This window comes from Tyto alba, unplaced genomic scaffold (genome assembly GCF_018691265.1).
Source record: "Tyto alba isolate M040663 unplaced genomic scaffold, T.alba_DEE_v4.0 Super-Scaffold_2, whole genome shotgun sequence".
NCBI lineage: Eukaryota > Metazoa > Chordata > Aves > Strigiformes > Tytonidae > Tyto > Tyto alba.
In genome coordinates, this window is record NW_024881282.1 from 70,060,153 (window position 1) to 70,086,838 (window position 26,686).

Sequence of the window (26,686 nt, forward strand, 5' to 3'; positions counted from 1 at the left end):
AGAAAGTTGTTTGTTTGGTTTTTTTTTTTCCCCACTCTTAGTAACCATTCTACAGATTGAAAAAACTTTGCTTACTGTAATCTTAAAAACCTACATTAGTGAATTAAATGAGTCATTAAACTTGCAATGTAGGTTATGTTTAAACTAGTATAAGACTGGACTACCACTGCAGAAAGCTCTCTCTGTTGCTATAGTTGCACGTTTCTGTTGCATCCCTTGTTTCTCAACACCAGCAATCAGGCAATCACATGGTTGCTTTGCCCAGTACATCGCTGAAAACTAGTTCATTACCATGACCACATATTTCTTGGTACTGACATGGTGGCCATAAGGAGAAACCCTTGCAAGAGACTGAGAGAGAATCTAAGTGTCCATTTCAGCAGAGATGCAGTCATAAACTGATTGAAGCAATTAAAATGTAATGGTACTCCCTAATTTTTTCTGTTGTGGATATACATATACATACAGAAACAGTGTATGTAGAGATATGTATGTAACCAAGTCATATTTGGCATACATATGGTTAAACATTTTATTCATACTCTTACAAGGATCAACAGATACTTCCTTCCACTTTCTCAGTCCATTGGGAACCTGAACTGTGCTCTGGTTCTCGTAGCAATAATTACTTGATCTGTCTTTAAATTTGAAATTTAATATGTGATCTAACTTGGTTTTGCTGATAGCTGATTTATATTAGCTAGACTGCTGAATGATAATTTGAGTAATGTGTCTCTTGGCTTGTGGCAGGATGAAAAGAAAACCATTTCTACACCTCACTTGAAAAATAGGTCTGACAGGATATCTAAGAATAAAAAATGGTTATTTGCAGAGACCTAAGAGATCTTGGTTTTATTTTTGCAGAATGTTTTTTCAGCTTTTCAGATGCTATGTGAAGTGTACTGTGATTTTATAGAGGAATTTAAGCTCTCGTAAAGAAAGCATAGTCTGTTTTGACAGGTCTTTCAACATAGTCTAGGACTGAACTCCTTAATCTCCAGCTAGTTGTACTGACTTGCTCAGAATGAGAACAAGATTAATCCATAGCATGTAGTTTAGGTGCTGAACACTCAAGACAATACTATCTTTATATTTTTCTTTCTTATATAGGAAATCAAAGGCAAATATAACAGTTACAAAACAGACTCTCTTAAATGAATGTTCTACAGTGTCGACTAAATGACAATGAAAGAGCATGCTTATCTGTAAACCTTTCAGACCATTAAATAGAATCTCCTTTTTCTCTTAAAAATCTGAAGTTGTATTGATAATCCAAATGGAAGGTCTCCTGAGGGTGGAGGGGGAAATCCCTTAAATCACTGTATGGGAATGCATTGAAATGTGACTGGATTATACAAGTAACTTCCTAAGCTTGGGTTCCTTAGTTGTCAGCCTTATTTGCAGAAGTCTTTATAGCAAATAGACTGGAAAAATTAGAACTTAATAAATGGAGTTCTGCCATAATTGCTTATAGTATAATGCTTTGTGGGAAGGCACGTGAAGTTACATAAGCTTATTTGAGCATGCCTGAATGGACAAAGATCATGATGACCTTTAAGAGTGATAATAGGATGGCTGGGATGAGTAGCTCTTGCATGATGAGAAGCATGCTGGTCATATGCCTTAAGTTAAAAATTTTAACTTATTGTAAGAAAACAAGTGTGTTCAGAATTGAATTTGTGTTAAAAATTGTTCTCTTTGCAGATTACAGCTTGCAGTAGCTGATTGCAGGCTAGTGCTGTTGTCTTTAGCCAGTTCATTTCTGTTTATACTCTTGAGTCTGTATTGGATTCTTTCTTTTTTACTTCTAATTTACACACACCCACACACCCCCCTTGGGAAAGTCTTCAAAACACTATCTTAAACCTCCTCATTTGTCTCTTTAGTCAAATATGGAAATGGCTTAATAAGAACCGTACTGTTTGTGAATTACCAAATCCAGAGCAGGATTGGTGGCAGGCCATCAAATCAGTAGCTTGTAATATAAAACCTTTTCTATGTTTTCATTACAATTATGAAATTAAAATATAGTATCCTTGGACATATATAAACTTGTGCCAGGGGAAGGATAATCAAAAGTAGTAATGTGTATATTATTGATTGTTGATCACAGAAAACAAACATGATTATGTCAGTCTGAATTCACTAAAATGGAAAAACTTCCAGGAAGAACTAGATAGCATCAAGAGGGAATCCCTACCACTCTTCCAGTGTTTGAAAAGGATTTTCAGTATTTCTTGAGTTATGATTGTAACATTGTATTCAAATGAGTCTTGTGTTGACTTGGTAAACCTGCCAGGTTTGTAATGTTACTTTTTTTTTTTTTTTTTTTTTTTCTACCCAGCTTCTGCAGCCTGACTGTTAATAGTTGAAAACATTACATACAAAGACTGATTTGGTATTCCATTTGACATTTCCCGTATTATAATCTTCCCCTTCTTTTTATGTTACCTAAATATCCATCCTACCTTTAAAATCTGGACTACAGGAACCTTCTATTTATAATACTGTGTTTTGAAATGAAATACTTTTTAATGGTCATGTTCTTTCTTTTTCATCACATCAGAGTACAGAACAATAATGATACAATGTGTGATTACAAAAAGTTGTTAATGCAAATGGTATGGTTTCTAGTTTGATGCAGTTTATTTTTGTGTTGTGCTGTAGGTCTGTCAAATGGTTTTGGAGATGGAAGTAATGAGAGAGCATTAGATGATACTCCGGGAAGAAAAGTTGAACCTCGTCGCCGCTGTGCATCAGAATCTAGTATTTCATCTAGTAACAGTCTTTTGTGTAACTCCAGGTAAAACTGTAAATCTGAAATACAAATTTGAAACTGAATATATCTGTTTTCTGTACTGCTTGTGACCCACATCAGAGGATTGCATAAATTTTCGAAAAAAGAGTACATTTCAATTTTCTCAGTTCTGTGTCAATTCTGAGACACCTTTCAGGATTGTTAGCATTCTTTTGTTGAGTTCCGGTTATTGCAGATCCAGACAGTTACGCTTTATACTCGACTATGCATCTCTTGCTTTATATAGATAGATACATGTTTGTGTCTATAGAATCTTGTTTTAATTACCTTCCTAATCCTGAACACTAAAAATGGATGTGTTTGTTTTGGTGAAGGGAGGAGAGAAGCAATTTCCAAAGCACAGTCTTGTACACAGGGAAGGTAAATAAAGTAGCTGTGGAACTGCAGATGATCGATCTGTGATTTGGATTACTGGCTAGTTTACTGCAGTGATTACAGTACCTGTATACCAGCTATTGACCTTCTCTTTGTGGACTCTGGTGTTAAAGATAGGACTGTCAGAATGGTCACCTCTGCCATCATTGATAAATATTTCTCCATCACCAGTGGTGCACATCTTCCGAAAGCACACTAATCTCTAGGTAGAAGGTAGCTGTCTTCAGTTGTGGGCTACGAGGATGGGGCATACAGGAGTGTAGGGTAAATCTGGTAGAGAAAAAAGGAAGGTATTAAACTGTTTAAGGGAATGGTGTTAATGCACTCATGTCAGACAGGTTTCAGAAGCAAAGAGGATTTAATAATGCATCTCTTGTAAATGTTGAGGATTTGATCTAGAAAAATTGCTGTTCAGGTTCTGTGATCTCTTAAAGAAAACTCACATACGCAGAGAAAAAAAAATCCCCTTTTCTGTATAGACATTTCACAACTGAAATACTTGAATTTGTAGTGAAAAATTAGAAAATAATTGTTTCTTCTGTATTGGAACTGTTGGAACAGAAGGAACATGTTTTCATTTGGGCGGTGTCCACTGTAACACTGGAGACAAAGCAGCTTCTCTCATCTGTGCAAGTATAACCTGTACAGCAGTCAAGCTGCAGCTGCATACTGTTTGTCTTCTGCTGATAACCAGGCAGTTCTGTGCATGAAAATAGTCCGGGTTTTTGAGTTTTTTGTTATTGTTTGTATTTGTTACATAAAATTGGTTAGAACTTCCTGCTCTGATTTTACTGTGTACTGATGAATTTTAAATTCTTTTTCAAAGTCTTGATTTACAGTGAACAATGTTGATTATCCAAGTAATGGTTTTAATATTAATACTTCATAGTTTCAATCTGCCGAAGTGTGGTAAAGGTAAACCTGCACTTATACGAAGACACACACTGGAAGACCGAAGTGAATTGATATCTTGCATTGAAAATGGAAACTATGCCAAAGCAGCAAGAATTGCAGCTGGTAACTATAAATAATTGTGTTCTTATTAATATTGTATAACTACAATTTTGTTCATTTATTTGACAGATTCTATCATTCTTATTTTTGCTGCTGAAATACATTAAGCATTCTGAAAGCAGTGTTGATAGAAACTAGTTTCTGCTTCTGGCTCTTTAAAGATGTTGAAGAGAATAGTACCTGATTTTGTGTTTTGAGTAATGAGTGGTATTTAAAGTGATCAAGCTACTCTAGTAACACAAGCAAAACTTGGCCTGAAGTACTATTTATAGTTCTATCCATATTTTTGTTTGTTGGGCTTACTGGTTTAGGGTTTACTCCTCATGTACTGTTCTGCATAAGTGTATTAACAGATGGGTAAGACATGGTCTGCTTTGATTCAGGAGAAATTTGAAATTGGAAGGAAATGGAAATTTCTATGAATGTAAAAGATAGTAAGTTACCAAATTTTAGGGTAATGCGTGTTCTGTTGATATGTTTTCCACATGTTTCAGTATTTTAACTGCATTACAAGATATAAGTAGGTCATCTCTTCTGTAAGTAGAACTGTGCTTGTGTAATGCAGTGCTCCCACACTGATGTTAGGCATCAGTCTTGCAGTGTCTAGCAAGCCTGTCTTTAGCGTCTGACTTTACAACTCTTCCCCTTGTCCTGGGTGTTCCTTGTCCAGGACTCTTTTTTCATCTGACCCTTTGTTTGCCTTAGTCTGTTCTTTTCTCTCATATGTTCAGTTTTGGTTTTCTTTCTTGCAGCTAATCTGTTTTCAGCTACTGCTTCATTACTTTCAGGTTTAGTACCTTTATTACCTGTATGGTAACTTCTCATACAAGACTTAACCTCTTCCATTTGCTTTTCTTACCTTTTCCTGGGTAGTCTTATATTTAATTTTCCACTTAGAATTCCTGTACTTGTTTTTTCAGAACTCTTCTTGATCATTCTTAATTCTCTCTATTCTCAAATACATTTTACAGCTGTGCCTAAAAGGAGCAAATGACATTTAACAGCATTATTTTATATATTGCTATATGATCTGTCTAATTTGAGCTCTTTTGGCTGCCTCTGCACCCTGTTAATTCAGCAGATCAAGAAGAGGAAATAAGTAGGAGTGAACTGCAAACTCCTTAGATTCTGTGCATAACTGGAATTTTACCATGATTTACTTATATTAGTAAAATGTCAGATTTTACAAAGAAAGTTAAAGGATTGTTCATTCTTGATGGAATGTCTTAAACAATTCTGTTTGACAGCATACATGTGTTTTAGAAACAGAATGCTTACAGTTACTCTGTATTTAGGTCCAAGGAATAGCTTGCTTGTATTTACAAGATGCTGTCTCAAAATTTGTGATATATTGTAATACTGCACTTAATGCAAAACTGCATCCCGTCATAATGGATGTAATCATTGTATGCTGAAATGTGCTGATTCAACTGCAGCAATGTTACAAGAATGCTACTGAAATCACAAAGACAAGCATGCAAGTTAGGGCATACTGTTTTCTGTATTACTGCTGCCGTGTTCAGCATTTTTGACTTGAGAGACTGAGATAGGCTTTAGAACCAGGTTCACCCTTTGTATTGGAGAAGTTAAGTCTATTGTGAAAACATATGTTCTGTATTGAAAAATACAGACAATGAAGTTTCAAAAGTGACTCAAAATTCTGTCTAACTTTTGGGCATTTGATTGTAGGCTCAACAGGGTTTTCTTGGTTTTGAAATAGAATTACCTGTATATAATACCTTGGTGTCCTTGATGTGCAAGAGCACTGGAAGAGTAATAGGTACATGCGGTGAGTGATGTTCATTAATAGCTGCTGTATACAGACATGTGCTGAGGTTTGTAGGCCTTGGATTCCTTTACAAGGTCAAGAAGTTACCGTGCCAATTTAAACACTTCAAGGCGGTGTGAACTGTATTTTGGTACCACATTTCCCTGCACAAGAAGTGCTGCCTCATCTTTACAGCTTCTGAACTTCTAATTACCTTCTTCCTAGTCTTTCCACCCCCAGTTCCATCTAGAGGGGATAACTCACTGTCTTCTGCCCAGTCCCTTGACCATATCCCTGTGTGTCTAGGGGGCCAGCTGCAGTTCTGGTTGACTGAAAAGCTTAAGCCTGTTTCACGCTTCAATCCAGTGGTGGGCAACAGAGAAGAAAACAGATAGAAGTGAGCAGTAACAGAAACCCACTTTTCTGATATGCTGCCTCCTGAGAAGGAAAAAAACACTGTTGCAGCTGCTTCCTTTGAACCTTGTTGGTCTTTTCAAACTTTGCTGCAGGAAAAAGCTGGGCAGAGAGACCAAGAGGGCTGATTAAAAATAAATAAATAGAAATTGAAACACAGATCAGAATTTATGCATAAGAATAGAAAGGTATACCAGACAAGCATTGAAAGTTATCAGGTGCTAATCCTACTATGGATATGCAACTTTGTAAACATACAGTGCAACTTGCATCAGTGTTGTCATCCTGGTTTCAAAAGAAACTGGTTATTTGGAGTACCATAATATTATTCGTTCTTTTGAGCTTTTTCAAAGGGAAAGGATTATTAGAATTTGACAAACACTTGCTTTCTGAGAAGTAAGGTGTTTTAAGATACACTGTTTCTAGAAGTGTCTAAAAACTTGGTTTTTTATCTGTAGACATGGATTAAATTACTAGTATCATTTAAAGAGCTGTTACAAACATTACCTGCTTTTTATTGGTATGTGCATGAAAGGTGGTATTGGTATTTGGATTCTAATTATCATGAGATATTAATGAGGATACAAAGAACTGCAGAAGATTTGTCTGAGGTTTCATTCTTTAACATTTTAATTTTGTGTTTAATTATTATTTGTTCTTAGAAGTGGGGCATAGCAGTATGTGGATTTCAACTGATGCTGCAACATCTGTTCTTGAGCCTCTAAAAGTAGTATGGGCCAAATGCAGTGGATATCCCTCCTACCCAGCTCTGGTAAGTATGTGGCTTCCCATCAGTACACTAGTGAACAGTTTCTGGCCTGAAAATAGCAGTGTATGAACTTAAAGTAGTTGATAAATTCCCATTCAGGTTGAACAAAGGTGGATTATTCTGCCCTCTCTACCATGCATCCAGTTTGTAAAATGATTGCAATATCAGTTGTTAAGTCACTAATCTCTACTACCCTACCCATCTTTTGAGATGTACGATACATTTTGTCATGGTTTACCCCAGCTGTCAACTAAACCCCACACAGCTGCTCACTCACTCTCCCGTCATGGGATACAGGAGAGAACTGGAAGGGTGAAAGTGAGAAAACTTGTGAGTTGAGATAAAGACTGCTTAATAGGTAAAGCAAAAGCCACATACGAAAGGAAGGCAGATCAAGGAATTCATTCACCCCTTCCCACCGGCAGGCAGGTGCTCGGCCATCTCTGGGAGAGCCAGCTCCATCATGCATAATGGTGACTTGAGAAGACAAACACCATCACTCCAAATCTTCCCCCTTCCTTCTTCTTCCCCCAGCTGTATATTCTGAGTATGATGTCATCTGCTATGAGATATCCCTTTGGTCTGTTGGGGTCAGATGTGCTGGCTGTGTCCCCTCCCAACTCCTTGGGCACCCCCAGCCTGCTCTCTGGTGTGGTGGGGTGAGGGGCAGAAAAGGCCTTGGCTCTGTGTAAGCACTGCTCAGCAGTAATAAAAACATTCCCGTGTTGTCAACACTGTTTTCAACACAAATCCAAACCATAGCCCCATACTAGCTGCTGTGAAGAAAATTAACTCTATCCCAACCAAAATGAGCACGCCTGTCTCAGTAGGCTTTGCTTCTGCAATATATATTATTGGGTAAAGGATCAACTGATCACGCATTTGACAGACATTGTGTTAGTGTTGGAACTATAAGATATTTTCTTTTGCAAAATGAGTATAAAAATACTCTGATTCTGCAGTTCAGTAAAGAAACAAAAACTTGGTAGAGTCAGAATAAATTGAAGGATTGTGCTGGAAACTTAAAGCTGTTGTGCCCATGTTATTTTAGGAAAAATACACACAGTTCTACTTCCATCAAAGTTTGCAGAGAAAATGTTGTTGATAAAGTGTTTGGTTTCAGGCATTTGGCATCACAGAAACGGTTCATACACTATGTCTTGATATATATAATAGACTGGAAAATCATGACTGTTTTCATATATGTATGCTGGAGGCATCAGGAAGTGTAATCGTACAGAGACAGGTTAAAACCTATGGACGTGAGATTCAGAGCACTTGAGTTTAAGTGCCCTCAGCGGGTGACTTGAAGACTTGGTTCAGATGCTGAAAATGTGATGATTTGTTTGTCTCTTGAATGGTATTAGCACTGTAGTGTTAGAGTTGAGCTATGACCAAAGGGCTTCTTTTCTGCTCACTTCTGTGTCAGCCCTTGTGTTTCTCTGAGTGTGTGATGAGTTGATTGAGGAATGAAACCTCAGTCAAGAGACAGAAAGTTGTTCTACTGATTTTTGCAAACTCCCCACAGTGTTAGCTTTCTGTTGATTTAGTTCCCATAATCAGTTTACTGTGGGTTACGGTTGGTGGCAGTGTGGATGCCAGAAAAACAACAGGAATTTGTAGGGTAGAAGATGGGTGAAACAGGCTTGGAGTAATATATCCCCTCTTCGGTGGAAGCTGAGCACTTGATAATGCTGTGATTGCCTACAAAGGAGTTTTTCCATCAGCCTGATTAGTTCAATGTTAACAGCATTTTCCCCCTTCCCACAACCTTTCTTTAGAAAGAATTTGTGACTGTAACTGCATGTTTTGCTGAAAACTGAGTCATTAAATTGGATATGCAAGATATTTGAAAGTGACTTCTGATTTACTCTTTTCTGTTTGGGTGGTTTTGATTGGTTAGAGGGTTTTTTCTTCGGATTTTGAGTGTGGGGCTTGTATTATGCAGAAATATATATGTATACCTTAACATAGGTTGTTTCTTTAAGGTATCAAGTTCAAAACCCAAATTTTGAGGCCAGTTACGGCTTTTAGAAGTCCTGTTTCAAGTTTCTCATTCTGAAATCTGCTTGTCAGTCTGCAGAGTTGTACTAAGTGAAATTCAGATGTGATTTTAAGAAGTGATACGGGTGAAAAATTCTTTAGAGATAGTTTCGTCAGTTAAATCTACTGCTGTCCCTTTACTGTGCCTATTCAGTTTATGTCAAGAAGTTACGTGTGTAACACAAAGCCAGTTTACATGCAGTGGCTGCTTAGTTTATTATTCTTTTTCCATTAACTTTATTTGTGATGCCTTAAAAAAGATTATGTAGTTTCAAAAATCAGGAACTGTCCTTTCTTCTCTTTTAGATTATTGATCCTAAGATGCCTCGTGTTGCTGGTCATCACAATGGTGTTACTATACCAGTGCCACCTCTGGATGTACTGAAAATTGGAGAACAAATGCAGACCAAATCGGATGAGAAACTGTTCTTAGTACTATTTTTTGACAATAAAAGAAGTTGGTATGTTATTTAAATGTATTGTTTGATGCAGTGACTTAAAATTTTAAAAGCCTGTACCTTTAGTCTAAAAGAAAACTGAAACATTATCTTTCCATGGATGTCTTCCCTCTGAAAGTATCAACTGTAATGTTAAAATTTCATATTTGAGCCTATTCTTGGACCAAGGTATATCATCACTGAAAGATACATTTTTATGGTCAGTTTGGAAGAAAATAATATGTCATTAGTCTTTTGATTTAATTTACAAGCTGGTTTCATTTATTGACTCAATAAAACTGCTTCTTTGGCTAAACAGATTTTTTAAAAGGTAATAGTCTTCAGTATTTATTCATATCAGCCTTCATCATTGTTTTGCTAATGACAGCACTTCTTTTTCCCCCAGTCTGCTCAAGTTCATTTTCTTTAAATTTTTAACCTCTCTAGTTAAATGCTTTATTAACACTCTCATTTGAAGTTCTTAGCCTTTTCTAAATTTTTTCATGAAACCTTCCCTTTTTCCTTTTCTTTCAGTATCAGCCATGTGTTATGTGGAGCCTGAAGGGATAATTCACACAACAAAACATTCTCTTCCCCTTTCACTAACTGCTTTGGGGGTTTTTCATTAGTTTTTTTTTGGGGGGGGGGGGTGGGGTAGGTGTTATTTTTGTTTGGTTGGGGGTTTTTTTGCCAGATGTAGAAGTTTTTCCTGTACTTTTTTCTTCCTTTCATTAAATTATATGTTTCTTTCTTGTGTTCTTCTTAATCCCTTTCCAATTTGCGTTTCCCCACAGGCCAAGCTAGCTTTGAATCTTTCTGTATCTCAAAATTTTACTCTTGAATTTGCTTACACTTTCAGGTATCATTTTCCTCTTTAGCTGATTATATGTGATGTCAGAAATGGTGCTGTTCTCCCTTCTCTCTCTGTCCCAGTACACTATCACCTAAATAACTTCTTGCATGAAATTTAGAACTGATGTTTGCTTTTCTGTCCCCATAGATCCTTTGGCATAATCACAATTCTTTGACTTGCACTCTCTGTTCTTTAATTCTTTTCTTAATTAATTGGTACTTCTTCATGATCATCTTTGTTCTTTTGTGAAGGATTTCATGAGATCCTGCATTCTTCTGCCTTTGTTCACGGAGAAAAATCGGTATTTAAACACACACAGTATTCTGTTTCTCACTTTTCTTACTGGTATCACAAATGTAATGCGTGCTCTCCCTAGCCACTTTCTTAATAATTGCTGTGATTGCTTCTTTATCTGGGGAGTCCCTCTGCAGCTTAAACCTTTCTGATTTGTCACCATGTGCAGGTGGTCCTAAATCTTGCAAATACTACACAAAGCTGTCTCTAACAGATACTCTGCATAGATGGACAGGAAAGGCTAAATACTTTCCCAGCCCCTCTCTCCTCTTCCCCTCCACTTCTGTCCCCTTCCCCGCTCCTACCCCCCCACAACTTTTTTTGGTAATGGTTCCTTTATCCTGATTATTTTGGCCATTTTGGCAATCATCGCTCTAACTCACTTTTGTCTCTTAATTCTGGACCCATATCTGTGATTTTCATTCACTTGTAGGGTATATGTCATCTTCATTCTGTGATACCAGCTTCTGTCACCTATGGATTACCTTTTCAAATAGTGTTACTTGTTTCTTTTCCTTCGTACCTTGCAACTGGAGGACTTGGCAAGCTTTCTGTTAAAAAAAAACTTCCCTCTCATTTATATTAAAACTGATAATGGTTAGACTGCTGCTTATCATGCTGATGTTACTATTCTCTACTGTTCTGTCTGTATCCTTGTAGCGACTCTTTCAAATTTTTTTTGTTTCAGTGTGTATGCTCAGTACAATAGGATTGTAGTTGAGAATGCTTTAATAAAAAAATAATATTTCAAGAGACAGTTTCATTCAGGTAAAAAATAATTCTTTTAAATAAAATTATTTCTATCAGACTACTGTCTGATTTGCAGTTGGTTCAGCTCCCAATGGACTCCCAAACTGAAGTTTTTAAACAAAAGCATGGCTTCTGCCATTTTCAGGGTTGGAATTGCAGACTACAGTAACATACTTTTAATTATATAATCATTAATTTACCTAATTTTTGTTTTCCTTAATACCTGTAATTTAAGAAAACAGGACTAAGATAAACAATTATGAAAATTAATAAATTTACTTTATACTTTTCAATTAAATATTTATAATGGTTTTTTGTTTAGAGGAATGGCGTGTAGAGCTTTATTCATTAGCATTCCTCTATGTCCAGCAGTTAATGATATTCATGGGGCCTAAAATGGAAAAGTACTCTGAATACTGAGTTAGTGAATTTCATACTGCAGGGTAGAAGGATACTAAGCAGAACCTCTTTGACAGTTTAGCTTTCCTCTAGAAAACAATTTGAGATGTCTTAAATAAAAATGTAAATCTGCAGATTCCTTGTAATAATGGAAATGAAAGAATGTAGAGAAATTACAATGTGTCAAGTGAATCTTGAGCCACCTTTATTCTTCGTTGCTTCTGCCTGTTCTTAAACTGAACTTCATCAGTTTCATACTAATTTTTTTTTCAGTTGATACTTAATATCAATCATTAAATAAGTAACAACGAATTAGAGTGTATTCTTTGCTTTGCGGAAGAGGCTTTTGTAATGTTTCATGTTCTTAGAACATTTAAGGCAAGTAAATACTATCTTAAAAGGAATTTTATCACTTTATTTAAGATGGTAAAGCTGATCTGCTATATAAGAAACACAGTATAGCAGCCCTGATATTTCTGGACAAACTTATTGATTTTATTCTATATTTACAATACTTATTTTACCCTTTCATACAGGCAGTGGCTTCCTAAATCCAAAATGGTTCCCCTTGGGATAGATGAGACCATAGACAAGTTAAAAATGATGGAAGGACGTAACTCAAGCATACGAAAAGCAGTAAGAATCGCTTTTGATCGTGCTATGAATCACCTGAGTCGGGTCCACGGAGAACCAGTCAGTGACTTCAGTGATATTGACTAACAGAAATTCTACCAAGGCATGAAAAATACCACACAGACTTGAACTGTACTAATGAACCTCTTTGTCTAAAAGAATGTATTGAAGATACAACCCCTTAATTGTTGATTCAGTGGCTGATTTCTGCAAACTTGAAATAGTTGAGCAATTCTTCTAAATCACCATTGCCATATTGATTAATGATTTTATCGTGTTGTAGTTTGGAGGATTTTCCACTAAACCTGTTAAAATGTCTTGTTCATAGTGTTCATAATTGTACATAAATGTATATTCAACACTTAACTTATTCTGATTTTAGAAGTAGCTCTTTAATTCCTTTTATAATTTTGCTGGGGAGGGAGTTGGTTTTTGTTTCCATGCTTTTCACCTTTTTTTCTTCTTTCTGAGGTTAAGTTACCTAAGCACCAACTTCCAGCTTAAGGTGTTTAGTGGATCTTAAAGCCTAATATCAAAATGACATCAAATATATGTTTGCCTAAATCATATACAATATGGTGCTGCTTGTATCATTTCTTCTTTGGTCTGTAGCTTCTGAAAAAGACTTCTGAATGTTCGTGTAAATCGTTGCTCTTTGCACAAAGTACCACGTATTTAAGATTGATGTAAATTTACAATTACAAATATGTATTTTAAGAAAGGAAGTTGCATTATTTTGGAGGGTACTTTGTGAGAAAGACATCAATAAAATAAAATATACTATGTACATCACTTGCAAATCACCAAAAACACTCCATTGTTGCCCAAAATAACTTAAGATTGTTTTTGTTTTGAACAAACCTGGCTTAAAGCCTGCAAGCACATTATTTCTTTCAAAACCATATCCCATTTATCTCCCATTGATTTAATTTTGTTGATGTGTGTGCCTCCCTGTGTTTTATTTATTGTAGAAAATGTATTAATTTGCTTTATAATGAAAAATAAAATTGACAAATATATTGATATGCATTTTTATACAGGCACATGAGAAAACAACTTGCTTTGGGAGAAAAATGTATTGGAAATTGTATAAAATAACTTGATGGTTTGTGTGTAATTTGATTTTTTTTGTAACTTGTAATCTTTTGTTTCCAATGAGGGGATTTATGTAACTTTTAATTTAGAACACTTTGGTAGCAATAGAAACTTTGGATACATTTTTGTATGGTACATGTGATGTATATAGAATTAGTACTTTATTTTTATTTTTAAGAAGTAAAGCATTATGTTTGGGCAGGGGGAAGAAGGAGGGTGGGTTTCCAGAACTGCATTTTTATATTAAAAAGAAAAAAAAATAAAGTCAAGATATTGATTGTTGTAGCTACTTTATTCCTACCTTCACTGAGATACTGAATTTGTAACAATGAAAATGGCAAGGTATGTTTGCAATGTGATTTATATTGACTCCATTATTTATAAATGCACTGTGTTTGAACTCTTTTGCAGTGATATCTTAAATACTGTACCAAGTTATATAATATGAAACACCAAATAATGCATATGAATGCACGAAGTATTTATGCCCAGCTTTTTTATAAAGGATTAGCAAATACAGCAAAACCAATACTTTTTAAATCTTTTTTTAAAACTTCATTGAATAGCATACTTCATTGTTAAACCTGCTTGAATCTTTATTTTAAAGGGACAATTACTTTTTAAATAGTTTTTAATGTTTTTATTCTCTATTGTTTGTAATACCCCCTTAGAAGCTTGAAATAAAATTTCTTTCTCAACTGTTAATTTTGTCCTGAATTTAGCCCCTGAGATTTTGCTGTATTGCCCATTTTCATACTCCATGACTGAGCTGTTACTGCTAGTTCAAGAACCTGATGGCTTTCTTGCTGTGGCATGCCGTATCGTCTTTACTGAGCCCTCTGCACGGTAGGTATTCTAGCTGGCTACACTAGCTGAGACCAGCTGGCTGTAATGGACTCTAATCATTACAGAGACAAGTTGGATAAATTTCACAAATGAGCAAGCAAATAGTTGTCTCTGTCTTGACAGTAAACACAGCTTGAGGGGGAATAGTAATGGCAGGTACCCTGTAAGGACCTTCGTTGACATGCGCTGCTGTGGTAGAAACAACAGCCATATCAGGTAGAAAATTTTTTTTTTTTTTTTTTTTCCTTAAATAGAAATTATGTGTAATGACCTCAAGGACCTGCTGCTGTAACTGTGCTCATCTTTGAAGGGAATGGAGCTTAATTTGTGCAATATTGAGACAGTAGAACCACTTGTTATCTGTTAGGACTGCCTATTAGGAGTCTTCAATAAAACTGCCTGTATCAGTTTTTCAGACTTGTTCTACCAAATACACTCAAATTTGGTGTGTGTGAAACTGGATGATTCAGCCTCATTTTGGAAGCAAATTTTTTTTTTTTTGTTCTGTCAGACCTTGGAAAACTGAAATTGCAGCTACAGGAGTTGGAAGATGACAGTGTGATACTTGTATATCAATTTTGATTATCTGTAAGGTATGAAGTCCCAGTATCAGAATTCTGGTATCTAAAGTATGATGTCCCAGTAGGAAAAAAAAAAAAAAAAAAGTAAGCACACAGTTGCAAAATGATTCATTAGGAGACTTCTCAAGTTCTCAGCTGCTTCTAATGGTAGCAATGGGGGGGGGGGGGGGAAGGGGGTGTGTAAAAAGAGCTCCTTTTCTGAAAATGAAGCAGAGCATTACTTTCATTACTCTGTAACAAATGGTTTAATCATGTCTTCAGTTAAAGCTTTAGTTTGAATTTCACTCAGACTTCCAAGTTTCATGTTCTGTCATCTGCAGAGACGGCTCCATCAGTTCTCGGAGAAGGTAAATTTGCTGCCTTGATCTTACAGGTGTGTGCACGTGCAGTTCTGAGCTGGAAGAATTCACTGATTAAAAGCAGCCTGTTAAGCATCCTAACGAACCACATTGCATATGCTTTTGGTGAAACTGGTGTGAAAGGCTATGTTGGTTTTGTTTTATATGTGTGATGGAAACTGTTCCAGGAATTCCTCCCAGATACTGAGAGGAGGTGGCAGCAGGAGCTACGGCTGTTACCATGCACTCTTTTTGCCAAAGTTGCGTATCATCCAGTGGCTCTTCAGAGTGGGTTAAAGTCTAAAATAATTTATCAGACTTGTCCTCAGTATGACTTGTGTGTTTTTAAGGGATTTCATACCTCTTTAGGAAAGGAAGGCCAAGCTTTATTTCAAAATTCTAGTGCCTAACCAGTTACAGTAGTCAGATGAATAAGTACATACCAGAATGCACATTTTAGAACAAGTTCTTCTGTGACACCATTAACAACTGTAACAGACTGGAAATCAATATTTCAGTGGAGGAAAAAAAAAAGGAAAAGAACACCACAATGTATCTTACTGATTTATTGGGGAAGGTTACAGCAGTAAATACGGAGTGTAGATTTGCGTATTCACTACTACTTTCTGGTCTGATCATTATCTGCTAATAAAGTGTGAGAGTCCTGGATCAGAAGCTGAAACTAAGTTAAAATTTGTCTTTATTTGTTTTAAAATACAAGAAATTATGTTATAAAAACTTAGGGAAAAATTGTGGATAGAGAATTACTACTTTTAAAAAAACAATTTCTTACCAAACTCAGTGATTTCTTTGAATGTTTGTTGATTCTGATTTTGTATTTTTTACACTAGAGGGAGCCAATACACACAGACCATCAACATTCACAAATAAGTATTTAATATTTTCTTTTCAAAATACTGCTATTAAAACTTTGCTGTTAAACATTAATTTCTTCTTCTAGTATTTGTAGCCCATCAGAAGTAGCTTTCTCTGATGTTATTGCTGCAAGTGGGCTGTTCGGGGAATGCTTATCTTTAATAGAAGAGCTAGTACATAGAAAAACTGAATTTTCTGGCTCTCTTACTTTGTGTATAATTGATAGTGACAGGCAAGTTACTTTTTACACTGTGTTTTATTTAGCTGTTGATTTTTTCCTAGGTGTACTGCTATGGGTGCGTTCTATGGTGTTAGAAAATGGCTCAGAGCTGCTTGCTACTTGCAGTGCAAGTCAAACACTGGGTAATTGTCAACAAAAATATTCAAGAGTAGAGGTGAAGGTTCGAGATGAGACAACTGCTCTGCCCTGCAGGATGGGCAAGGAAGGTTGTCTTGAGGGTATGCACAAGGGAATTAAAATAAACTTAGCTCTGACCTGTGATCGTGTGGGTAAAGGTCATTATATAAGGAAAACACTTTTTTTTTTTTTTTTTTTTTTTTTTTCCCCCCCTTGTGAGTCTATAACATAAGTTCAGAAGTGAAATGTAAATGGAGGAAGCATTTACTGTCCACATTCTACTTAACACCTTCTGGTAAGTTTACTTATATTTTTGTATAACATCATTCAGTTATGATGATTTATCTACTTTATTAGGTCTTACTCGAAAGATTCATTTCCTCTAAAACTTCTCTCGTAAGATAGAAAAAAAATAAATTCAAGCTAATGAAAGTTTGAAAATACTGTTTTGGAACAGCATAAAAATGATAAATAAGCTTTTTCTTAACTTTTTTGGAAATTGGTATTTGATGGGAAGGGACTGTAAATTTACTTTTATATGCCTATTTATTTTTATATGCCTGTTTATTTTATTCAGCTTTGTTTTATTGCCTGTGCACAGAAACTGCTATCAGATCTCTGCTGGTCAGGGAGGAAATCTCTGCTGCTCAGGGAGGAAAATGTAAAATCTCATCAGCTCTACATTGACCATAAGGATATTCAAGATACTTTTCTCTTTGATTGTTTCTGTAGTGTTAAAAATCTTACACTGCCATGAGTGCGGTCGCCCCATCTTGTGCTAATACTACATGGAGAGAGGGGACAGAATAAGGAATTTTTTTTTTTTAATTTATAAATTATTCTTTAAAATTTTAAAATTAATCCTAGTGATATCACATATCTTAGAAAACAGTCCTCTGGCCAACATGCTGCTTTGCTGCCTCTGTTGGTTGTGTTCGAAGTTCCTCCAGACTCAGCTCATTTTTAGTTCATCTGTTTTGATGTCTTTGCTACAACAAGTCAGCACTGCCAGCAAACCAGGGAAGTCTCAGGCCTAATGTCGGTGTACAAAGAGCTCTGGGGTAATGTGAATAGTTCCTATGTCCAGTCTTTGATTGATCCTCTTTATACAACAGGCCTAAGTATCAATACTACTTTTCCCACCTCCCCCATTAATCTTCATTTTAGCACATTTTTGGTCTTGCCTAAGCTGTCTGGAGCCACTTTCCCCTGCGAAGGGCTTTGCTTTGTGAACCCAAGGGAGGTCTAACCATATTCTCTGTTCAACTTCCCTGGCAACAGCCACAAGTAAGAAAGATTCATTTTAGCCTAACATGGGTTAGGAGAGCTCACGTGTCTTCCTCATCTACGTTCAGTGATCATGTCCTTCTCTCCTCCATACTTGGCTCTATGAGGATGGGAATTTTCACATTCTTATAGCATAAAGCAAAACAGGAAAAGATTATCTAAATATATGGAAAACACAGGGAGGACAAAGGAAAAGTCTATGCCTGTCGTTTTAATGGGAAAACAGAGTTGCTAACAGATGATGCAAAGATGCTGAAAGATTGGAGTGGTTTTGGTTGATTTCTTTGCTTCATTCTTCACAGTTGTTTTGAGATGATGATAGTTCATTTTTTCATTCTCCTTGATAAAAAGAAGTTAATAGTATCTTCCTTACCTGTTCTTTAGGGCTCTAGGAGCTTGATACTCATGCTCAAGTAGATGGAGAAGTACAGGAAGAACATGAGCCATTTTTGTCAGTAAGTCAGTGGGCAGCTATAGGAAAAATATTAGCAGTTTTCATCATGAATTCATGAAGGACTTTAGGGCTTTCTAAAGAACTGGAGAAGTGCTAAAGGAGTGTCTTCATTTAAAAAAGGTGATTTTGAGAGTTTTCCACCAATCTGGCTAAAGATGAAGCTACTGCAAGGGCATAGTGAGAGAAGAAATGGTGGCTGGATTTTAGATGGAAAGGTAATAGCTGAGAAATGGGCAGAGAGAGCAACAGTATTTTCTTACTTTTCCACTTAGAAACATACAAATTATGTGTGTTTATAAGCAGTTAAAGGTAATGGAGAATTTAAGTTTTAGTTAATTTCAAAACATTTATTACTTGCATGGAGCTTTGCCTGGGAGTGAGTGAGGAGCTGACCAAGAGTTTATGGGTCAGGATGAAAGGGAGAGCAGGCACAGGTGACATTATAGTGGGGGTCTGCTACAGGCCACCTGACCAGTAAGACCGAGCAGATGAGACCCTCTGTAGACAGATAAAGGCAGCCTCATAGTCACAAGCCCTGGTCCTCATGAGGGACTTCAACCACCCTGATATCTGTTGGAGGGACAGCACAGCAGGGCATAAGCAATCCAGGAGGCTTCTGGAATGCGTTGATGATAACATCCTTCTCCAAGTGATAGAGGGACCAACAAGGAGAGATACCATGCTGGACCTCGTTCTCACCAACAAGGAGGTGTTGGTGGGAATGTGAAGCTCAAGGGCAGCCTTGGCTGCAGTGACCATGAAGTGGTGGAGATCAAAATCCATAGAGCAGCAAAGAGGGTGCTCAGCAAGCTCACTAGTCTGGACTTCAGGAAAGCAGCCTTTGGCCTCTTCAGGGATCTGCTTGGCAGAGTAACTTGGGATAAAGATCTGGAGGGAAGAGGGGCCCAAGAAACCTGGTTAACATTCGAGGATCACCTCCTCCAAGCTGAGGAGTGATGCATCCCGACAAAGAGGAAGTCAGGCAAAAACTCCACAAGGCCTGTATGGATGAACAGGGAGATCCTGGACAAACTCAAACACAAAAAGGAAGCCTACAGAGGATGGAAGCAAGGACAGATAGTGTAGGAAGAATACAGAGAAACTGTCCGAGCAGCCAGAGATCGGTTTAGGAAAATAGAACTAAATCTGGCCAGGGACGTTAAGGGCAGCAAGAAAAGTTTCGATAGGTATGTTGTTGATAAAAGGAAGACTAGGGAAAATGTGGACTGTATCCAGAAGGAAATGGGAGACCTGGTTACCCAGGGCAGGAAGAAGGCTGGCGTACTCAATGACTTTTTTGCCTCAGTCTTCACTAGCAAGGACTCCAGCCATACCGCCCAATTCACAGAGGCAAAGGCAGGGACTGGGAGAACTGCCCACTGCGAGAGGAGATCAGGTTCACAACCATCTAAGGAACCTGAAAGTGCACAAGTCCATGGGACCTGATGAGATGCATCCATGGGTCCTGGGGAAACTGGTGGTTGAAGTGATTAAGCCACTATCCATCATATCTGAGAAGTTGTGGCAGTCCGGTGAAATTTCTGCTGACTCAAAAAGGGGAAACATAACCCCCAAAGGAAGAACCAGGGAATTACAGGCCGGTCAGTCTCTTCTCTGTGTATGACAATATTATGGAGCAGATCCTCCAGGAAACTATGCTCAGGCACATGGAAAATAAGGAGGTGACTGGGGACAGCCAGCATGGCTTCCCTAAGGGCAAATCATGACTGACAAATTTGGTGGCCTTCTACCACAGCGTTACAGCACTGGTGGATAAAGAAAGAGCAACTGATGTCATCTACCTGGACTTGTGTAAAGCATTTGTCACTGTCCCACATGACATCCTTGTCTTTAAATTGGAGAGACATGGATTTGATGGATGTGTTGGAAAATGGATAAAGAAAAAAAAAAGTTGTTTAGAGTAGCATAGAAACTTAATCAAACACCTGCAACGTTGTCTGTTGCATAGAGTTCCTTGAGCTAGGCAAGTGTGATAAACACCTCCTGGAAAATGCATAAATGGAGAGGCTCCATGCATAAATTGGGAGACTCCTAATCAGAAGCCCTTGTCCTTGAAGATTAAGGCCCTCTGAAAAATAATGAACTAGCTGAAGCTAGGCAGGAGATAAGAAAATGCAGACATAAACCAAAGAAAGGCCAATTCCAAAGTGTAGGCAAAGTTCAAGAAAGGCTCCTCTCCAAAGACCACCAGAGACCACTGAAGACCACCAACAACCCCCATGGAAGCCCCTCAGAGACTTAAACTGCATGTGCAATAATTACGTAAATATGATAATAAGTTTTAGGAAATTTGATAAATGTGTATGTAACATTTTGGGAAATTTGATAAATGTGTATGTAACAGAGTGATATAAGCTTTGGCTATTGTAACGTATGGTGGACCTGTTAGGTGGAATGATTCCCTTATGTCCATGGCCGAATAAAGTAATGCCTGCTCATTAATGCTAAACCCAGCATTAAGGAGTTTTAATTCACAATTCCGGTGACAGATGGATCACTTGGTGGATAAGGAATTGGCTAGATTCACTCAGCGAATTGTGGTCGACTGTTCAATGTCCAAGTGGTGACCAGTGTTGAGTGACATTCCTCAGGGGTCTATATCGGGACTGGTGCTGTTTAACATCTTTGTAGGCAACATGGACAGAGGGATTGAGTGCACCCTCAGCAACTTTGCTAATGACATCGAGCTGTGTGGTGTGGTTGACATGCAGGAGGGAAGGGATGCCATCCAGAGGGACCTTGATAGGCTTGAGAAGTGGTCCTGTGTGAACTTAGTGAAGTTTAACAAGGCCAAGTGCATGGTCCTGCACATGGGTCAGGGTAATACCAAGCACAAATACAGGCTGGGTGATGAGTGGATTGAGAGCAGCCCTGTGGAGAAGGACGTGAGGGGTATTAGTAGATGGAAAACTGACTATGAGACAGAAACCTGCGCTCACAACCCAGAAAACCAACTGTGCCCTGGGCTGCATCAAGAGAAGTGTGGCCAGCAGGTCGAGGTAGGTGATTCTACCCCTCTACTCTGTTCCCATGAGACCCCATCTGGAATACTGTGTCCAGCTCTGGGGCCCCTAACATAAGAAGGACATGGACCTACTCAAGCGGGTCCAGAGGAGGCCACAAAGATGATCAGAGGGCTGGAGCAGTTCCCCTGGGAGGACAGGCTGAGGGCGTTGGGGTTGTTCAGCTTGGAGAAGGCCCTGGGCAGATGCTATAGCGGCCTTTCAGCACTTGAAGGGGGCCTATGGGAAAGATGAGGAGGGACTCTTTATTAGGGATTGTAGTTATAGGACAAGGGTTAACAGTTTTAAATGGAAAGAAGGTAGAATTAGATTAGATGAAATGAAGAAATTCTTTCCTGTGAGGGTGGTGAGGCACTGGCACAGGTTGCCCAGAGAAGCTGTGGCTGCCCCCTCCCTGGAAGGGTTCAAGGCCAGGTTGGACGGGGCTTGGAGCAACCTGGTCTGGTGTAAGGTGTCCCTGCCCATGGCAGGGGGGTTGGAATGGGATGATCTTTAAGGTCCCTTCCAACCCAAAACATTCTATGATTGGATAACAGTTGTAATGGTGGATAAAAACGGAAGTAACAGTTGGAATTTGTTGGAGAATGGCTCAGAGACAGGGGTCCTGAGCCCACCGAGCAATTGTACGATCAGAGCCTGTTCTAAGGGCTGATGCTGCCTCGCTGATGCTGGGCCTCACTAGGGTTTGCCTGCAGCTGCTCGCAGCTGCTGATACATGAGGAATGTCAAGGACGCTTTGGCCTTGTGTACCGTGGTGTGTCGAAAACAGGAATTAGAAATAGTGGCATGAGAAACTTAGTGTTATGAGAAGCTTGTGCTGTTAGCTAACTGCAAGTAGGTGTACCGTGCGAATACGACCTTTAGAGCTTAAGCCAATCAGCTAGTGACTAGTAGGCATAATAATTATCATTGTATAAATATATATGTACCCTGGACCAATAAAGACACACGTTGATTGATGCTCTATCTCCCACACTGAACCCGTCTCGGCGTGTCGTTCTTCCATGGCTCCGCAGGAATTCTTTTTGACCTCACTAATGCTTTTGAAGTTGTTCATCACATTTTCTTAGGCTAACAAGAAAAATATCACCTAGAACAAGCAGGTTTTTGAAAAACTGCAGCAGTTCACAAAGTAATTGTCAATTGGTTGATGTGAAACTGAGGGAATATTTTCAATAGTCTGACTTTTGGGCCTGCACATTAATGAATAGTATTCAAGACTTTCATGCTAAATAGCACTGCAAAACTCTTAAGTACTAGTCTAGATTATTTTTGTGTATCTACATCTGTGTTTTGAATGAACTTTTAAATGAAATTTTTTTTCTGAAGATCTTCTGTAATGGAGTGGAAAACACTTCTCATCAAGATAAGCAATAAGAGAGAACTGTTAGCAGTTAGAGATGTTACTTGTTTGTTTGATTTATCAGACTGTCTCAACCAGAAAATATAAAAAAAAGGCAAATAAAACTGGATTCCACAAACAACAGTAAAACAGTTGTTATTTAAAAGGTCCTAATTTCTAGACAAGGAAAAGGAGGTTGCATAGAAAATGAGGGCAGAGTTCTCAGTTTAAGTCAGAATGAAAAAAAAATATAAGGTCAAAGACAATAGCAGCAGCGGATAGTTGCATGACACCTCCTCCAGAGCTTTGTATTTCAGAGACCCTGCTCATGCTGCTGTCTTATTACTCCAATTGCTCAGAGTGTCTATCAAATCTCCCATGCTTCATATAAGCTACTTGCATAAAAATAAACCATTAAGATTTTATCACCTCAGCAGTAAAATGTTTTGTCATTCAAAACTCTGGTCTTGTTTCATATTTAACATTCAGTATTTTCATTAATCTTAGTTAGTGTGACACTATCTTCTATGTCCAAGGTTACTGGGCTTGACAGTGTTGTATTCTATTAGTCCGAGGGTTAGGTGTAGTTAATGAACTACACAAGTCTGTTTTATCACCTGTCTTTCTAAAAATTAGTTTTGGGGACAGCCTGAAATTCATATTAGCTCTTGTATTCAACTGTCTTTTTAATGTTAGCCAAATGTGTACAATTACCAACCAAAGAACAGTCAGCCTTGGAAAGTCAAAAAACAGTTACAAAGCTGAAGATGAGCCTGTTTAGCTGTCATGTTTGAAGCAAGAGAAAATGTGAAATCTTTGCAGTAGATGTTAGTCCACTCAAGTGCGCATAATCAAATTACCACTATCTTTCCTGATCTTCATGGTATTTTTTATAAATTGAAGCCAGAAGCTGTATGCCTATAAGTTTAAATGACCACTTATTGATTAATTTGAATGCAAACAGGAGGGAAAACAGTTCTAGAGCAAGAAAAAAACAATACACGGCTTAGTGCTGCTGTTGCTGCTGCCTTTAAGTTAGTTTTGGTTAAAACAGAAATTCCTGTTGGTGGAAAACTAATTAGTTTAAAAGATTGAGGGAAACTCTGCATTTCAAATGATGGTAAGAAAAATCTGAGGAAAAAAGCTTCCTGATTTGGATCACATGGCCACATGTTGGCCACATACAGAACTCTGCAAGAACCCATGAATACTGCCCATAGCTGACAGCGCAGGTGAAATCCTCTTTAGATTGTGTATGTAAGTCTGCAACAAAAAATGTTAGCTGGGGTGGCCCCATACTTGAGTAAGGCCTGCAGAACTAATAATAGATTTTCATGTATACCTGATGTGTGCACGGACAGATATGTGTGTATGTGGTATTATGAAGGTATATATGAAGGTATATTTAACATTTGTTAAAGGGAAACACACTTCTATTGCTTGTGTTCAATTTTATATGTTATTGTTTACCCTGCTGCTTGGGCTTCTGATCTCTTGCTTGTGTTTGGTCTGGTGTTGCACTGTGCCCCAAACACTGCTAGGGACTAGGCTGTAATTTAGATGCAACGGAAGAACATAATAGGAAGTGTTGTTATCCTCTGTCTAACAGATAAGGGAGTGAAACAGAAATTCAGTGAGTTGTTCAAGACCACAGAGGGATCCTGGGACAGAGCTAAGAATTGAACTGAATACCCTTCTGCCTCAATGACCAATTTATTTCTTCTTTTTTAGTCAAATTATGACTTAATCACTAACTCAGATGCTTACTGAACTTTGTTAGAAAATAGCAGTGTGGTGGGCTGCCCCAGCCGGAGGTGAGATACCCACACAGCTGCTACCAGCTGTATCGGGGAGGGCACAGGAAGAGGAAAAGTGAGAAAACTCATGGGTCAAGTCAAAGACAGTTTAATAAGTGAATATGGAATATTCCTTTGGCCAGTTCAAGTCAACAGTCTTGGTTGTGTCCCCTCCCAGCCTCTTGCCCAGCCCCAGCCTACTCACTAGAAGGGGCAGAGAGAAAAGCAGAGAAGGCCTTGGTGCTGTGCAAACACTGCTCAGCAGTAGCCAAAACACTGGTGCCTTATCAGTGCTGGTTTAGTCACAAATCCAACACAGAGCACTGTACAGGCTGCTGTGAGGAAAGTTAACTCTATTCTAGCCAGACCCCATAAAAAAAGTTTGAGGTTTTTCAATTTGGTTTCATCTTGCATAAGCATCAAAGGTCTTGTTATGATAAAGTTTTAAATTTATTTTTAAGTTCTCTAATCTCTTGTCAGAATAGTTAATAGTGCTGTAGTCATAGCAATCTCATGGGATATGAGAGACTCAGATTTAAGGCCCCACTTTGATCTCAGCACAGGTGCTTACCTGTGAATCCTCTGTGTCCCGTTTGCATCCTGTGGACACTGAACCGGAGCTCCCGTTACCCCAACCATCTATTCTGTAAATAGGAAGCCTTCTAAAAATAACCTTGTAGAAATTAATATGCTTCAACGAAAAATTAAAATTGTTACAAAAACCTGCTTAATAAATTTATTGAAAAGTTTCTTATCAGTACAATTATTTATCTTGGCCTCTTATCTACTGTCCTGGGTTGAGTGAGTGGTGGAGTTTTTTGGTGGCGGGGGGGGGCTATCGGGGCGGCCCCCTGTGAGAAGCTTCTCGAAGCTCCCCCAGCTCCACGTCAGCTCCACTTCTGTTTGGGAGATTGAGCCAATCAGCTGCGCCTCTGCAATAACATATTTAAGAAGGGACATGGTGACGGGCAGTGGGACTTATGAGGAGGAGTTGCTGCAGCTGCATGAACACCAAGGTCAGTGGAGGAACGGAGGAAGAAAGGAGGGGGGAGGTGTGCCGGAGCAGAGACCCCCCTGTATCCTGTGGGGAGACGGCAGGGCGGCCCCCCCATGCCACCCATGGGTGGGGGGAAGGTGTTCTCAGGATGTGGCAATGCTTCTCACTGTCCTACTCTGTTACGTGTTGTTAGTGTCTGTAATAAATGTATGTTCTTTTTTTCCTTCCCCTAACGAGTCTGCCTTTTGCTCGTGATCATAAAAGGGGGATTTTCCCCCATCCCAGTCCTATCTTGAACCCCAAGCCTGGCTCTCTGTCCCTTCTCATTGCAGGAGGGGAAGGGAGAGAGAGGTGCTGCATTGTGGTTGGCTGCCAACCAGGCCTAAACCACGACATCTACCCATATATCTAGACTCTATCTAATCTCTGCTCCTGTGCTGCAGATGTGAGGCACAATATAGAACATTTTTTATCAAACAGACACTAAATTGATCCTAATCTGTTTACTGTTATATTGTACTAGCTGTTCCCAGTATACAATCTATACAAGTATGCCATGGCAGGATTGAAATAAATAGAAGTTCTACTGTGCAACCTGGGAATGCATTTGAAGACTACCAAAACAAATAATTAGTGCATGTAGTTAAAGAGTTTAAATTCATCTGTACTATGTTTAATGTTATAGGGGTTTACCATTGTTGTAGTTTAACTCCACCCGACAACTAAGCACCACGCAGCTGCTCACTCACTCCTCCACCCTTTCAGTGGGATAGGGAGGAGAATTGAAAACAAAGTAAAACTGTGGGTTGAGATAAGAGCAGATTAATAACTCAAATAACATAATAACAATAATAATAATAAATATTAATAGTAATGAAATGGAATATAACAGAAGGAGAGAGAAAAGACAAGTGATGCACAGTGCAATTGCTCACCACCCGCTGATCGATGCCTGAGCAGTGATCCACCCCTCCCAGCCAACTCTCCCCAGTTTATATACTGAGCATGATGTTCTGTGGTATGGAATATCCCTTTGGCTGGTTCAAGTCAGCTGTCCTAGCCATGGTCCCTCCCAGCTTCTTGTACACCTCCTTGCTGGCAGAGC

General features: G+C 38.3%; 1 protein-coding gene across 8 annotated transcripts in view; it reads left to right on the forward strand.

Annotated features, from left to right (window-relative positions):
• The window catches only part of BRD1 (bromodomain containing 1), a 72,538-nt gene extending 59,402 nt beyond the window's left edge, over positions 1-13,136 (forward strand). For 7 of the 8 annotated variants that reach the window (XM_033011428.2, XM_033011423.2, XM_033011422.2 and 4 more), the window contains 5 exons: positions 2,668-2,803; positions 4,083-4,210; positions 7,052-7,161; positions 9,508-9,662; positions 12,471-13,136. In XM_033011428.2, coding sequence (XP_032867319.1) covers positions 2,668-2,803; positions 4,083-4,210; positions 7,052-7,161; positions 9,508-9,662; positions 12,471-12,654 — 713 coding nt within the window. In that variant the 3' untranslated portion in view covers positions 12,655-13,136. Of the gene's footprint in view, positions 1-2,667; positions 2,804-4,082; positions 4,211-7,051; positions 7,162-9,507; positions 9,663-12,470 lie in introns of those variants that run through there. The other variant, XR_004409774.2, reaches the window with a different exon arrangement.
• Positions 13,137-26,686: the final 13,550 nt, after the last annotated feature.